The sequence below is a fragment of the Oncorhynchus nerka genome, linkage group LG27 (assembly GCF_034236695.1).
Source record: "Oncorhynchus nerka isolate Pitt River linkage group LG27, Oner_Uvic_2.0, whole genome shotgun sequence".
Taxonomy (NCBI): Eukaryota; Metazoa; Chordata; class Actinopteri; order Salmoniformes; family Salmonidae; genus Oncorhynchus; species Oncorhynchus nerka.
The window spans coordinates 80,961,085-80,976,133 of NC_088422.1; the positions used below are offsets into that span (position 1 = coordinate 80,961,085).

The 15,049-nt window shown below is 44.7% G+C and overlaps 1 protein-coding gene across 1 annotated transcript in view; it reads left to right on the forward strand.

Annotated features, from left to right (window-relative positions):
- Positions 1–15,049, forward strand: part of LOC115113786 (solute carrier family 12 member 4-like) — a 53,935-nt gene that overhangs the window by 4,019 nt on the left and 34,867 nt on the right. The window contains exon 2 of the mRNA XM_065012060.1: positions 7,475–7,484. Coding sequence (XP_064868132.1) covers positions 7,475–7,484 — 10 coding nt within the window. The remainder of the gene's footprint in view (positions 1–7,474; positions 7,485–15,049) is intronic.

Here is a 15,049-nt window from a genome sequence, read left to right on the forward strand (position 1 = left end):
ACAACAAACTGGGCTATTTTAAAGTGGGAGTTGGCAGTCCTTTATGTAGGGAATGACTGTGTGTTTTCCACAGCCTCTAGCTTGCCCGGTAACAATGAATCCCCTCTCTCCTGATTGGGCTGCTACAGTGTATTAGCTTCTGTTGAAAGACAAACAGTCCTCAAAGATTGTGTCCAAAATGGCACCTTATCCCCTATTAAATGAACCCTTTGGGCCCTGATCAAAAGTAGTGCACCATACAGGGAATCGGATGCAATTTGGGACTAACCCTTCAAGTCTTCAGGAGAGTGTCACTGTATTGTATAATAGCTTGACTTGAGGAATTAACAGCATGCACAAAAACAACACCTACCTAACACAACTCTCTGCAGAAAGTCATGACCTGATGTGCAATTATGTTGTATCTATTTGTCACTTTTCCTTGTTTTACCTGTATCCAAAGAATGTTCACCTGTTGCTGTTTCTGTCTGCCCTGTTTCTGGATCCACCTTTTGTGTCAATTTGATTTTCCAATTGGTGGCCCCCCTCCTCTGTACAGATGTAGGATCTTAATTTGATCACTCTTTTGTTGCTGATAATTTTCCTGCACAGCAAACCTATAGTGTATTTGAGTTTTAAAAAGGCTTCTAAAGTTTGTAATTTCCACTTTGAAATTTGCCCTAAAGAAAAAGGTATCAACCCCTACAAGAATGTTCATTAATTATAATCCACATAATAATTCACATTTCCTGTTGCTGCAGGTTTATTTTTCTGCTGTAGCTGGTGAAGATCCTACAACTGTACTGTACAGTGCTCCTCTGCCCCTCACTGTTGTGCTGTAATCACCCTCTACTAACCATAACCATAACCTACTATAATCCGAACCACCCTCCTTCTACGCCGCTCTCCATCATTAGCGCACATCAAAGCTAGCACACAGCGCCTCAGCACAGCGGGCTAGCATTCCTCTGCTCTACTGGGCAGCTGCTGTTGTTCATGAAAAACACCACTATAGTTAATGATGGCCTATTGGTGTCGCAGAAAACACAGGTTTTTTCCAGGAAAAAAGGGATGAGGGTAGATAATAACAACAAAATGGAACAGTCCATTAAATAACTTTCTCCTAGGTAGCTCAAGATGTTCTTAAAACCTTGAAGAAAGAATATTACTTGTGAATTTGGATATAATTGTCTTTATTTTTTAGATGATAGTAATTGAACAATGTATGTATATATCAAAAATATCCACAATCCCACTTCAGTCCTTTCAATCAGTATATCTTCAGTATATCAGTATATCTCCATAGCAGATTACAAAGGGAAACCCAGACGCGAGCTGCCCAGTGACACGAGCCTACCAGACGAGCTAAATGCCTTTTATGCTCGCTTCGAGGCAAAGTACACTGAAGCATGCACGAGAGCACCAGCTGTTCTGGATGACAGTGTGATAACGCTCTCGGTAGCCAATGTGAACAAAACCTTTAAACAGGTCCACATTCACAAAGCCGCTGGGCCAGACGGATTACCAGGACGTGTACTCAAAGCATGCGCGGAACAACTGTTAAGTGTCTTCACTGACATTTTCAACCTCTCCCTGACTGAGTCTGTAATACCACCATGTTTCAAGCAGACCACCATAGTCCCTGTACCCAAGGAAGTGAAGATAACCTGCCTAAATGATTACCGCCCCGTGGCACTCAAGTCGGTAGCCATGAAATGCTTTGAAAGACTGGTCATGGCTCACATCAACAGCATCCTCCCGGACACCCTAGACCCACTCCAATTTGCTTACCGCCCCAACAGATCCACAGTTGACGCAATCTCAATCGTACTCCACACTGCCCTTTCTCACAAAAGTAACACCTACTGTATGTGAGAATGCTGTTCATTGACTACAGCTCAGCTTTCAACACCATAGTTCCCACGAAGCTCATCACTAAGCTAAGGACTCTGGGGACTAAACACCTCCCTCTGCAACTGGATCCTGGAATTCCTGACAGGCCGCCCCCAGGTGGTAAGAGTAGGCAACAACACATCTGCCACGCTGATCCTTAACACTGGGGCCCCTCAGGGGTGTCTACTTAGTCCACTCCTGTATTCCCTGTTCACCCACGACTGCGTGGCCAAACATGATTCCAACACCATCATTAAATTTGCTGACAACACAACAGTGGTAGGCCTGATCACTGACAATGATGAGGGAGGAGGTCAGAAAACTGGCAGTGTGGTCCCAGGACCACAACCTCAACCTCAACCTCAACCGCAATGTGAGCAAGACAAAGGAGTTGATCGTGGACTACAGGAAAAGGCGGGCCGAACAGGCCCCCATTACATTGACGGAGCTGTAGTGGAGCGAGTCGAGAGTTTCAAGTTCCCTGGTGTCCACATCACCAACAAACTATCATGGTCAAAACATACCAAGACAGTCATGAAGAGGGCACGACAAAACCTTTTCCCTCTCAGGAGACTGAAAAGATTTGGCATGGGTCCCCAGCTCCTCAAAGGGTTCTAAAGCTTTGCATCACCGCCTGCTATGGCAACTGCTCGGCATCTGACTGTAAGGCGCTACAGAGGGTAGTGCGAACAATCCAGTACATCACTGGGACCAAGCTCCCTGCCATCCAGGACCTATACAATAGGCGGCTTCAGAGGAAAGCCCATAAAATGATCAGAGACTCCAGTCACCCAAGTTATAGACTGTTTTCTCTGCTACCGCACGGCAAGCGGTACCAGAGCGCCAAAAGGCTCCTCAACAGCTTCTACCCCCAAGCCATAAGACTGCTAAACAATTAATAAAATCGCCACCGGACAATTTACATTGACCCCCCCACGCCTTTTGTACACTGATGCTACACACTGTTTAGTATCTATGCATAGTCACTTCACCCCCACCTACATGTACAAATGACCTCAACTAACCTGTACCCCCGCACACTGACTCGGTACTGATGCCCCCTGTATATAACCTTATTATTATTCTTCTTGTGTTACTTTTTAGTATTACTTTCTATTTTAGTCTACTTGGTAAATATTTATTTTAACCAAGTATCTCTTTTTTAACCAACTGCACTGTTGGTTTAAGGGTTTGTCAGTTAGCATTTCATGGTAAAGTCTACACTTGTTGTAGTCGGTGCATGTGACAAATAAAGTTTGATTTGATGTGATTGATGTGGTCAATAGCGTACTTGAAAGACCTACAGAGACTGGATGGCTGTGCTTTGAAATTTATAACCAACCCACCGATAAGCATGTGCAACTTTTAGTTTTAAATTGAATCTCAACTTAATTTCCCCATTAGTGGTATGTAACAGCATCCTCCTGGCAAGAATAGGTGGACCAAAATGCAGCGTGGTTATAGTTCATGTGTTTTAATAGGTAAACTCAACATAATACAAAACAATAAATGTGGCAAAACCAAAACAGCCCTATGTGGTGCAACAAACACAAAGACAGGAAACAACCACCCACAAAACCCAACACAAAACAGGCTACCTAAATATGGTTCCCAATCAGAGACAATGACTAACACCTGCCTCTGATTGAGAACCATATCAGGCCCAAACACAGAAACAGACAAACTAGACATCCAACATAGAATGCCCACTCAGATCACACACTAACCAAACAAAACATAGAAACATACAAAGCAAACTATGGTCAGGGTGTGACAGTACCACCCCCCCCCCCCCCCCCCACACCCCACCCCCCCCAAAGTGCGGACTCCGGCCGCAAAACCTGAACCTATTGGGGAGGGTCTGGGTGGGCATCTGTCTGCGGTGGCGGCTCTGGTGCTGGATGTAGCCCCCACTTCACCATAGTCTTAGTCCGCCTCATTGTCCGCCTCCGTGGCCTCCTAACCACGGCGACCCTTCTAAATAACCCCACTGGACTGAGGGGCAGCTCGGGGACAGAGGGGCAGCTCGGGACAGAGGGGCAGCTCGGGACAGAGGGGCAGCTCGGGACAGAGGTTGAATGCCTGGTTGAATGCTCCCGGTCGCCCTGCCAGTGCGGCGAGGTGGAATAGCCCACATTGGGCTGTGCAGGCGAACCGTGGACACCATGCGCAAGGCTGGTGCCATGTACGCCGGCCCAAGGAGACGCACTGGAGACCAGATGCGTAGAGCCGGCTTCATGGCACCTGGATCGATGCCCACTCTAGCTCGGCCGATACGATGAGCTGGTATGTACCGCACCGGGCTATGCACCCGTACTGGGGACACCGTGTGCTCCACAGCACTGAGGGACAGCTCAGTGCAGAGGGGTAGCTCCGTACTGGCTGACGGCTCTGGAGGATCCTGGCTGACTGGCGGCTCTGGAAGATCCTGGCTGACTGGCGGCTCTGGAAGATCCTGGCTGACTGGCGGCTCTGGAAGATCCTGGCTGACTGGCGGCTCTGGAAGATCCTGGCTGATTGGCGGCTCTGGAAGATCCTGGCTGACTGGCGGCTCCATGCTGACTGGCGGCTCTGGCGGCTCCATGCTGACTGGCGGCTCTGGCGGCTCCATGCTGACTGGCGGCTCTGGCGGCTCCATGCTGACTGGCGGCTCCATGCTGACTGGGGGCTCCATGCTGACTGGGGGCTCTGGCGGCTCCATGCTGATTGGCGACTCCATGCTGACTGGCGACTCTGGAAGATCCTGGCTGACTGGCGACTCTGGAAGATCCTGGCTGACTGGCGGCTCTGGAAGATCCTGGCTGACTGGCGGCTCTGGAAGATCCTGACTGACTGGCGGCTCTGGCGGCTCCATGCTGACTTACGGCTCTGGCAGCTCTGGACAGACGGGAGACTCTAGCAGCTCTGGACAGACGGGAGACTCTAGCAGCTCTGGACAGACGGACAGCTCCAGCAACGCTGGAGAGGAAGAAGGCTCTGGCAGCGCTGGACAGAGGAGCTCTGGCGCCTCTGGACTGAGGGGTTCTGCCGCCTCTGGACTGAGGGGCGGAAGCTCTGGCAGCGCCGGACAGGCGGGAGACTTCGGCAGCGCCGGACAGGCGGGAGACTCCGGCAGCGCTGGAGAGGAGGAAGGCTCCGGCAGCGCTGGACAGGTGGGAGCACCTGTAGGGATGAGACGAAGAGACAGCCTGGTGCGGGGGGCTGCCACCGGAGGGCTGGTGCGTGGAGGTGGTACTGGATAGACCGGACCGTGTAGGCACACTGGAGCTCTTGGGCAACGAGCCGGCCCAACCTTACCTGGTTGAAGGCTCCCGGACGCCCTGCCAGTGCGGCGAGGTGGAATAGCCCGCATTGGGCTGTGCAGACGAACCGACACCATTTTTAAAAAAAATGTATTTTACCTTTATTTTACTAGGCAAGTCAGTTAAGAACAAATTCTTATTTTCAATGATGGCCTAGGAACAGTGGGTTAACTGCCTGTTCAGGGGCAGAACGACAGATTTTGTACCTTGTCAGCTCGGGGATTTGAAATTGCAACCTTTCGGTTACTAGTCCAATGCTCTAACCACTAGGCTACCCTGCCGCCCCATGCACAAGGCTGGTGCCATGTACGCTGGCCCAAGGAGACGCACTGGAGACCAGATGTGTAGAGCCGGCTTCATGGCACCTGGATCGATGCCCACTCTAGCCCGGCCGATACGAGGAGCTGGTATGTACCGCACCGGGCTATGCACTCGCACTGGGGACACCGTGCGCTCCACAGCATAACACGGTGCCTGCCCGGTCTCTCTCGCCCCCCGGTAAGCACAGGAAGTTGCCGCAGGTCTCCTACCTGGCTTCGCCATACTCCCTGTGTGCCCCCCTCCCCAATACATTTTTGGGGCTGACTCTCGGGCTTCCATCCACGCCGCCGTGCTGCCTCCTCATACCAACGCCTCTCCACCTTCGCTGACTCCAGCTCTTCTTTGGGGCAGCGATAATCTCCTTGCTGCGCCTAGGGTCCTTTCCCGTCTAGAATCTCCTCCCAAGTCCATTTCTCCAAATAGTTCTGCCTCTCTTGCTGTTGCTGCTGCTGCCTCTCCTTCTGTTGCTGCTTTTCACCACGCCGCTTGGTCCTGTTGTGGTGGGTGGTTCTGTAACGGCTTTCCTCCTGGGAAGGAGAGGCGGACCAAAATGCAGCGTGGTTATAGTTCATGTTTTTAATAGGTAAACTCAACATGAACATAATACAAAACAATAAATGTGGCAAAACCGAAACAGCCCTATCTGGTGCAACAAACACAAAGACAGGAAACAACCACCCACAAAACCCAACACAAAACAGGCTACCTAAATATGGTTCCCAATCAGAGACAATGACTAACACCTGCCTCTGATTGAGAACCATATCAGGCCCAAACACAGAAACAGACAAACTAGACATCCAACATAGAATGCCCACTCAGATCACACCCTGACCAAACAAAACAGAAACATACAAAGCAATGGTCAGGGTGTGACATGGTAAGGAAACAGTTAGTCTGATTAAGTTCATCTGATAAACAATATATCAAACAGAACTGGATCCACAAATTCTTCTTCCTCTTCTTTTCCCCAGTGTCATTCAACACAATCTAACATCTTATCAGTCAGTCATTGTTGTCTGTGTGATTATTAACACTGTCCAGACAGTGACTAAGTAGACACATTTCTAACTATGAAATATGAAGTATATAATCACAATGACTTAGTTGAGCACTTCACCATCCTTTATAAATGTGTAAGGACAAGTCAAATCAAAGTTTATTGGTCACATGCGCCGAATACAGCTGGTGTAGACTACAGTAAAATGTTTACTTACGAGGCCATTCCCAACAATGCAGAGTTAAAAAGTAAGACAAATATTTTCTAAATAGAAAAGGAAATAGTAACACAATAAAAACAATAACGAGGCTATATACAAGCAGATCACGGATCAGTTCAAATGAGCTAGACAAGCTAACACCAAGTTATTATACAATACACAGTATTACAGTATCAAATCAATTGTAACTTAACTGCCTACGGCTCTGGTATAGTTGTGTACCCACCTTAGTGTTGGTTGGTACAGTAGCAGGCTAGCAGCATCTCTGTTGTGGACCCTGGTGTCCGTTGAGAGTCTAACCAGTGTTGACAGCTACTGTAGCTAACTGACTAGTGTTCTTACACACACCCAAATGCTCACTCACATACACACACTCACATTTAGGTGTTCTATCTTTGCTTGCGTTTGAATCTGTGCTTGCATGCACGTGCACACAGTCTTGTTTTTGTGAATTTTCAGGGACTATTTTATTCCCATTCAAAATCCTACTAACTCTTACCCTTAACCTAACCCTAACCTTAACCTTAACCCCTAACCATAACCTTAACCCCAAACCCTAAACCCTAAACCTAACCCTTAAGCCTAAAATAGCATTTGAACAATACATTTTTTATCTTGTTTTCCTACCTTGTCAGAACATTCTGGTGACTTGTCAGGACATTGTGATCCTGCCAACACTTTCTCTCACACACACACACATTGCCTTTGAACAGCACTAATCAGAATAGCATCTCTGCCAGCTAACCACACGAGGTAGAGCCATAGAGAGGTCTAAGAGGTCTGACTTCTCTGCTGCTTAATAAAGTCTTAAATGTTCATTTAAGGAGAAGTTTAGCAAAGAGGCTTTCATACCGAATGAGCTAATAGGGTGACAAAGTGTTTTTCATGGATAAGCAGCTTTGGTGATTGCTGACATGTTGAAGTTTTCTTGCTTTCTTTTGCATTATTGGTTATGTAAATGGTTAGCCACTGAAAAGTCACAACTCCAGAGTCTAGAGCCCAGATTCACAAAACCTCGTTAAGAAGAAATGTATTCTCAAGTGCAATTTTTTCCTTAAGTTATACTTAATGTGTATTCCTCAATAAAGTTTTTGGAAATGTTCTCAAGTTTCTTCCTAAGAAAAAAGTTGCGAAGAAATTTGATTCTTGAAAATAATGTTCTTGGATTTCTTCTTGGAAACGTTTTTAGTTCCAAGATACCTCAACTCTTGTCTTAAACTCAGGGCAGTGAGAGATTAGGCTAATGAAAGCAATTGAGCATGTTTAATTCATTTACAAACTTCATATGAAACTTTCAGTATTGGTTGATTTCAACCAAAGAACATGTTTTAGAACAGCAATCTCAGTTTGAAATATGCTAGGATGATTGTCATTACTGGCTAGATTGGTTGCCTAGTGGCAATCATCTTAAGAAGGTTGTTAAGAAGTTTGCAAGAAGATATTTGAGAAGTCTGTAAGAAAAAAATGAAATCTTAAGATATTGTTAAGGAATTTTAAGAAGCTTCTTATGTTTTCGTGTTAGAAGTGTTCTGTGAATCTGGGTCCAGAACATCTATTGGGTTCTTTTGATGCTGATGCTCACTGTGCCTTTCTTAGAGATGAGAAGATTCTGATCGTTGTCTGAGACCAGCAAGGTCACAAGTCACCAACTGTGTTGGATGAGGACACTGGTTCTGTGTCAGTCAGACTCTAGTCTAGGGTATAGTTCTGTGTCAGTCAGACTCTAGTCTAGGGTATAGTTCTGTGTCAGTCAGACTCTAGTCTAGGTTAGAGTTCTGTGTCAGTCAGACTAGTCTAGGGTATAGTTCTGTGTCAGTCAGACTAGTCTAGGGTATAGTTCTGTGTCAGTCAGACTCTAGTCTAGGTTATAGTTCTGTGTCAGTCAGACTAGTCTAGGGTATAGTTCTGTGTCAGTCAGACTCTAGTCTAGGGTATAGTTCTGTGTCAGTCAGACTAGTCTAGGATATAGTTCTGTGTCAGTCAGACTAGTCTAGGATATAATTCTGTGTCAGTCAGACTAGTCTAGGGTATTGTTCTGTGTCAGTCAGACTAGTCTAGGGTATAGTTCTGTGTCAGTCAGACTCTAGTCTAGGGTATTGTTCTGTGTCAGTCAGACTAGTCTAGGGTATTGTTCTGTGTCAGTCAGACTAGTGTAGCATATAGTTCTGTGTCAGTCAGACTAGTGTAGCATATAGTTCTGTGTCAGTCAGACTATTCTAGGGTATAGTTCTGTGTCAGTCAGACTCTAGTCTAGGGTATAGTTCTGTGTCAGTCAGACTCTAGTCTAGGGTATAGTTCTGTGTCAGTCAGACTCTAGTCTAGGTTAGAGTTCTGTGTCAGTCAGAATAGTCTAGGGTATAGTTCTGTGTCAGTCAGACTAGTCTAGGGTATAGTTCTGTGTCAGTCAGACTAGTCTAGGGTATAGTTCTGTGTCAATCAGACTCTAGTCTAGGGTATAGTTCTGTGTCAGTCAGACTAGTCTAGGGTATAGTTCTGTGTCAGTCAGACTCTAGTCTAGGGTATAGTTCTGTGTCAGTCAGACCAGTCTATGGTATAGTTTTTTTGTCAGTGAGTCTCTAGTCTATGCTATAGTTCTGTGTCGGTCAGACTCTAGTCTACGGTATAGTTCTGTGTCAGTCAGACTAGTCTAGGGTATAGTTCTGTGTCAGTCAGACTAGTCTAGGATATAGTTCTGTGTCAGTCAGACTAGTCTAGGATATAATTCTGTGTCAGTCAGACTAGTCTAGGGTATTGTTCTGTGTCAGTCAGACTAGTCTAGGGTATAGTTCTGTGTCAGTCAGACTCTAGGAAGTCTAGAACCAGGTATTGAACATCCAAGATGTTAAAATGTTCATTCTGCGAATAATAATGTCAGTCAGACTAGTGTAGCATATAGTTCTGTGTCAGTCAGACTAGTGTAGCATATAGTTCTGTGTCAGTCAGACTATTCTAGGGTATAGTTCTGTGTCAGTCAGACTCTAGTCTAGGGTATAGTTCTGTGTCAGTCAGACTCTAGTCTAGGGTATAGTTCTGTGTCAGTCAGACTCTAGTCTAGGTTAGAGTTCTGTGTCAGTCAGAATAGTCTAGGGTATAGTTCTGTGTCAGTCAGACTAGTCTAGGGTATAGTTCTGTGTCAATCAGACTCTAGTCTAGGGTATAGTTCTGTGTCAGTCAGACTGGAGGTCAGGAGGGTATAGTTCTGTGTCAGTCAGACTCTAGTCTAGGGTATAGTTCTGTGTCAGTCAGACCAGTCTATGGTATAGTTTTTTTGTCAGTGAGTCTCTAGTCTATGCTATAGTTCTGTGTCGGTCAGACTCTAGTCTACGGTATAGTTCTGTGTCAGTCAGACTAGTCTAGCGTATAGTTCTGTGTCAGTCAGACTAGTCTAGGGTATAGTTCTGTGTCAGTCAGACTCTAGTCTACGGTATAGTTCTGTGTCAGTCAGACTAGTCTAGCGTATAGTTCTGTGTCAGTCAGACTAGTCTAGCGTATAGTTCTGTGTCAGTCAGACTAGTCTAGCGTATAGTTCTGTGTCAGTCAGACTAGTTTAGGGTATAGTTTTGTGTCAGTCAGACTCTAGTCTAGGGTATAGTTCTGTGTCAGTCAGACTCTAGTCTAGGGTATAGTTTTGTGTCAGTCAAATTGGCTAGGGTATAGTTCTGTGTCCGTCAGACTCTAGTCTAGGGTATTGGTTCATTGTATATTTATAACCAGGGGGAAGAGTGTATTTTAGAGAACTCCATATCTATCAGGGAGAAGATAATCAAGCAGATACAGCCTGTGTTTCCATTAGGTGGACTTCACCGCTCTTCTATTGATTGTTTATGGATTGACAGGTAAGTAACAGGTCAGGAATACTTTTGTCTTAGTGGTTGTTTTTACGGTGGCACACAGCAGCACTGATCATAGGCCTTTACAGAAAAAGACACAACCTCAATTAATGCCCCACCTTAGTGCTTACTAGACCATTTGGACTTTCCTTTTCCTGTTTTCTTTGTTTGAATGGGACCATATTAAAAATATGGCAACCAAATGTGTGATAATTTTACTGGTGTTTACTGGTGTCACTTAAAATTAATCTGCAAATATAGTATTTGTTAATACCTTGGCTAATAGTCTCTGCTTTGTATTAAATGTAAAAAGACAAAGAAAGAAGCTGATGGAACTAGAAACAGAGTAAAGAATGATATGATCTTCCAAAATTCATTCTGCAGATGTAAGTTGGCCTGTAACTTCACTACACCAGTGATATGTTGACACTACCAGTAATAGGCCTAGTTCAAAGACCTCTTCAGTCAAGCACATATGAAACAACTTCATTATATGTCTGGATAGCTTTGGAAACTTGGGTACGGTAGTCATGTTATTTCTCTCTGTAAAAAGCTAAAGTGAGTGCTGCCAGTAATGTGCTGACTTGTCTAATAGTAACAAGGCGTTCAGACAGAGGTGACTGTTCAGTACAGCAGGAGGAGGCGGGAAGCTCGGCAGGGTTGGCAATCTGTCTCACTTTGTTGGCAGTCGTTTGATCTTGTGGCTCAGAGGCATTTTTGTGGAGGCACCGTTTGTTCGTTGACTTGTTGGGACCTGTCGTTGTAAATCCCTGTGTGCTGTTCTTTTCAGCGCAGTGGAACTCAGGGCTCTCTGTGAGTCGTTCATAACAGTTCTGTTCATCTTTAATCTGTTTTAATTAGACATCAAATGTCAGGTCAGGAGAACCCCCTCCGGACCATTCAACTTTACAAATGGCACCCCGTCCCCGTCCCCATACCCTCCATCCTTTTAATAAGACCGACATGGGGAGGGTGTTGTGGTAGAGAGAGCGACATTTGGAAACATATAAGCGAACAGTACAGACAGAGATAAAGGATTATATGTTGTTTTACAAGTTCAGCATCCTTCGGTCATTGTTTAGAACTGACGCTATGATGGCATGCACATTGCAATGTAAACACAAACACATGTAAACACAAAGTGACATCCTTCCTGTATTACAATGTTCTCACATGGCACTAGCAGCAAACTGACACTAGAGGACAGTATTTGAATTGATTTGATCTTGTCTCTTTCCCTGCCCCTTTTCAATGACATCATACTAGTGAGTGAGTGTTAGGTCTTTACACACTTATTCCCATCTAATCTCAGAAATGGTACAAGGAGTTGACTCCCTCATCATTAGTGATTATTAAGTGGGACATATTTTCTAAATGTTTCACAGCATGTCATTTTGAGTTGCCATTATGCGTTGTTAGCATCCAATGACAAGCCCATCATGGCCCATAGTACAGTTTTTAACAATCACTTTGGCAATAATTTCAGAACCTTGTGGTCCTTTTTCAAAACTCTAGACACAAAACTCAAAACGGTCATCACTTGTAACACAGGCTGTCCAATGTTCAAAACATTGCATTGTGCATTCATATCTTTAAAGAAACCTTGCACTTGCAGAATCATTGGTTCAAATAACTCATGTATCATGAAATACCATCGGACCATTCATTTAGATCACCCACACACAAGATACCGATCGTTTCACTGTGTATTTGTTCATACAATCATTAAATATTGTAGTACAAAATATGTGATACATGTTTCATTATGCTAGGCCTGACTGGTCTGCCGTGATGTCATTGCATGCGTCATCCATGGCCTGGAGAAGGGTGGCTTGTTCGTGAGGGCGCCGATCATATACCTTCCACCTCCATGAGGAGAAAAATTCCTCAATCGGGTTAAGGAAAGGAGAGTATGGGGGTAAGCACTGGGTGGTACATTGTGGATGGGCCTGAAACCATGCTTGCACCATTTGAGCATGGTGGAACCTGACATTATCCCACACAATGACATAGGTCATGCCATCAGCTCTACAGACCTGATTTAGCTCATCAAGGAAGGTTACATTCGAACAGCGAATCATGTGGCTGCCTGCAACTCAATATATAGAGTATATAGAGTAGAGAGCTTTAGATGTTGTTCGGCCAAACATTAGAACGGGCAAGATGCGTAATCTAAGCAACTTTGACCGTGGTATGATTGTTGATGCCACTCATGGTGGTTCCAGCATCTCAGAAACAGCTGCCTTCCTGGGATTTTTATGCACTACAGTCTCTAGAGTTTACAGAGAATGGTGCGATAAACAAAACACATTCAGTGAGCGGCAGTTCTGTGGGCAAAAACACCTTGTTAATGAGAGAGATCAGAGGAGAATGTCCAGACTCATTCAAGCTAACAGAAAGGCCACAAACGCTCAAATAACAGCTGTTTAAAACAGTGGTGTGCAGAAGGGCATCTCTTAACATACAACACCATGAATAATTCAGGCTGTTGTGGAGACAAAAGTATGAGAAAGGTGTACCTAATAAAGTGGCTGGTGAGTGTACAGTAATGTCAAATCTGAAAACGTGGTCTGGGAAAGTGGTACATGGGACCATAGAAACAGTGTCTGATAAAGAATGATGATGAAATATTACATCCATAGATAATGTATTCCAATTGGTTCATATTCTACGGTAATTGGTGACAATGGATCTCGTTATCCTGAAACCTTCATGATCTAAACATGGAATATTGTTTGTCAGTTTCCATAAAACTACGCATTAAGAGTAACGCAACAGTTACTTATCATTTTGAGCAGTTGTATCAATTGCTAGTTAGATCATTGTAATGAAATGAATAGACAGTCGTCTCAGATGTAATGTGTGAATTGCATTTTGAAATGGTAATACTTTGATGTTAAGTTGTGTCATTTTGAACAGGTGATTTAAGTTCAATGAACAAATGATCTTAGCTTTATGTGTATTGTATCCAAGCAATTGGAAAAAGTGTTAGTTTTGACAAATTTGCATTTTGATCATTGGTTGTGAGTTTTGTGTCTAGAGTTTTGAAAGATGACATCAAGGTTCTGAAATTAGTGCCAAAGTGATTGTAAAACACTGTAATATCAATGTGCTGTACGTAGCTGTGAAATACTTTAAGATCTTCATATGCTTACTGTGTGTTTGCTCTGGCCTCTGCTCTACAACCCACAGTGTATATGTATTTGTGCCTGCGTGCTTGCTTGTGTGTACTCGCTCCTGTGTGTGCACTCCCCCTCCGGTGTGTGTGTGTGTGTGTGTGTGTGTGTGTGTGTGTGTGTGTGTGTGTGTGTGTGTGTGTGTGTGTGTATGCAGCCTCACACTGTGTGTTCTGGCCCAAGCCCCTCAGTGAGTGACAGTTTGCCCTGTGTGACAGTGTGTTCTGAATGGCGCCTGACTATGTCCCGAGCCAGAGATCACAGTACACTGCTCTCTGCACACACTGTGGCAGCATGGTCACCCTCAGCAGCACTGAGGTACTGAACACTGTGGTACCGGAGACAGGTAAGTAGAGAAGCTTGGCACCACTGAACCAGCATGGGTCTAGTTTTAGAATAGATGCCGGAGAGAAGTTAGCATTTTGTGTCTCGTGTTCAGCCCTACTTATAGGGTACGGCAGTCGGGTAAATGTCTGTGGCTCAGGATGTTAGTAATGTAACCGGTTGGATTTGTGCTGCAAGCAAATAATGTTTGAAGAGACTCGACCACTTGTCATGTTCTCGGATGATCCAAAGGTCAGGATCCTAATTTCTAGAAATAGATTGGTTTGTGTGTCGTGTATTATCATATTCACACAGATGCTGTGTGCACTGCCAGTAGCCCCAGGCTCATATCCTGCCTCAGCTTGATGTATCAAGGGAAACAGAGAACAGAGTTTAAACCAGAGAGAAATTTACTAAGCAACTTTTTTGTCGTCTCTGCTCTATTTAACATTGATTGATTTTAGTTCTGGCCTGGATGATGTTTGGATATGAATTTATCTTTGGGTGAATGCTTTGCTTACTGGTGATGCAAGAGAAGTCGCTCACAATCTTGATCAGCAATGATGGGTTGAAACATTTTGCAATAGAGGGTTTGAGTGAATTCCTTCCTATTTTCTCTGTGCCTGATATGCTAAAGACATTAAAAGCAGTATAATAGTGTAGGACGCAGGTCTCTGGTTACAGTATAACTCACATAGCAGCTGCCGGGGTTGATGACTTTGAACGTGGGAGTGGGATACTGAGACAGACAGTGATGTCATACTGTAGGTTGTAGGCAGTGGGAACTGTGGGAACTAACTTGGAGATTCGTCACAGTTAGCACCATAGACCGTATATACTGTGGTTGACAGGGTTGCATGGTTTTGATGGCTATTGTACTGTAGTTATTATTAGTCGTCTCTTTTCCTGTAACCTCTACATATATCGCTAAAGTTTATTTGTCTCAAATGTCATTTTTTGTGTTTTTATATTGCAACGTGTTGGTTGAGATGAAAACAAACAGA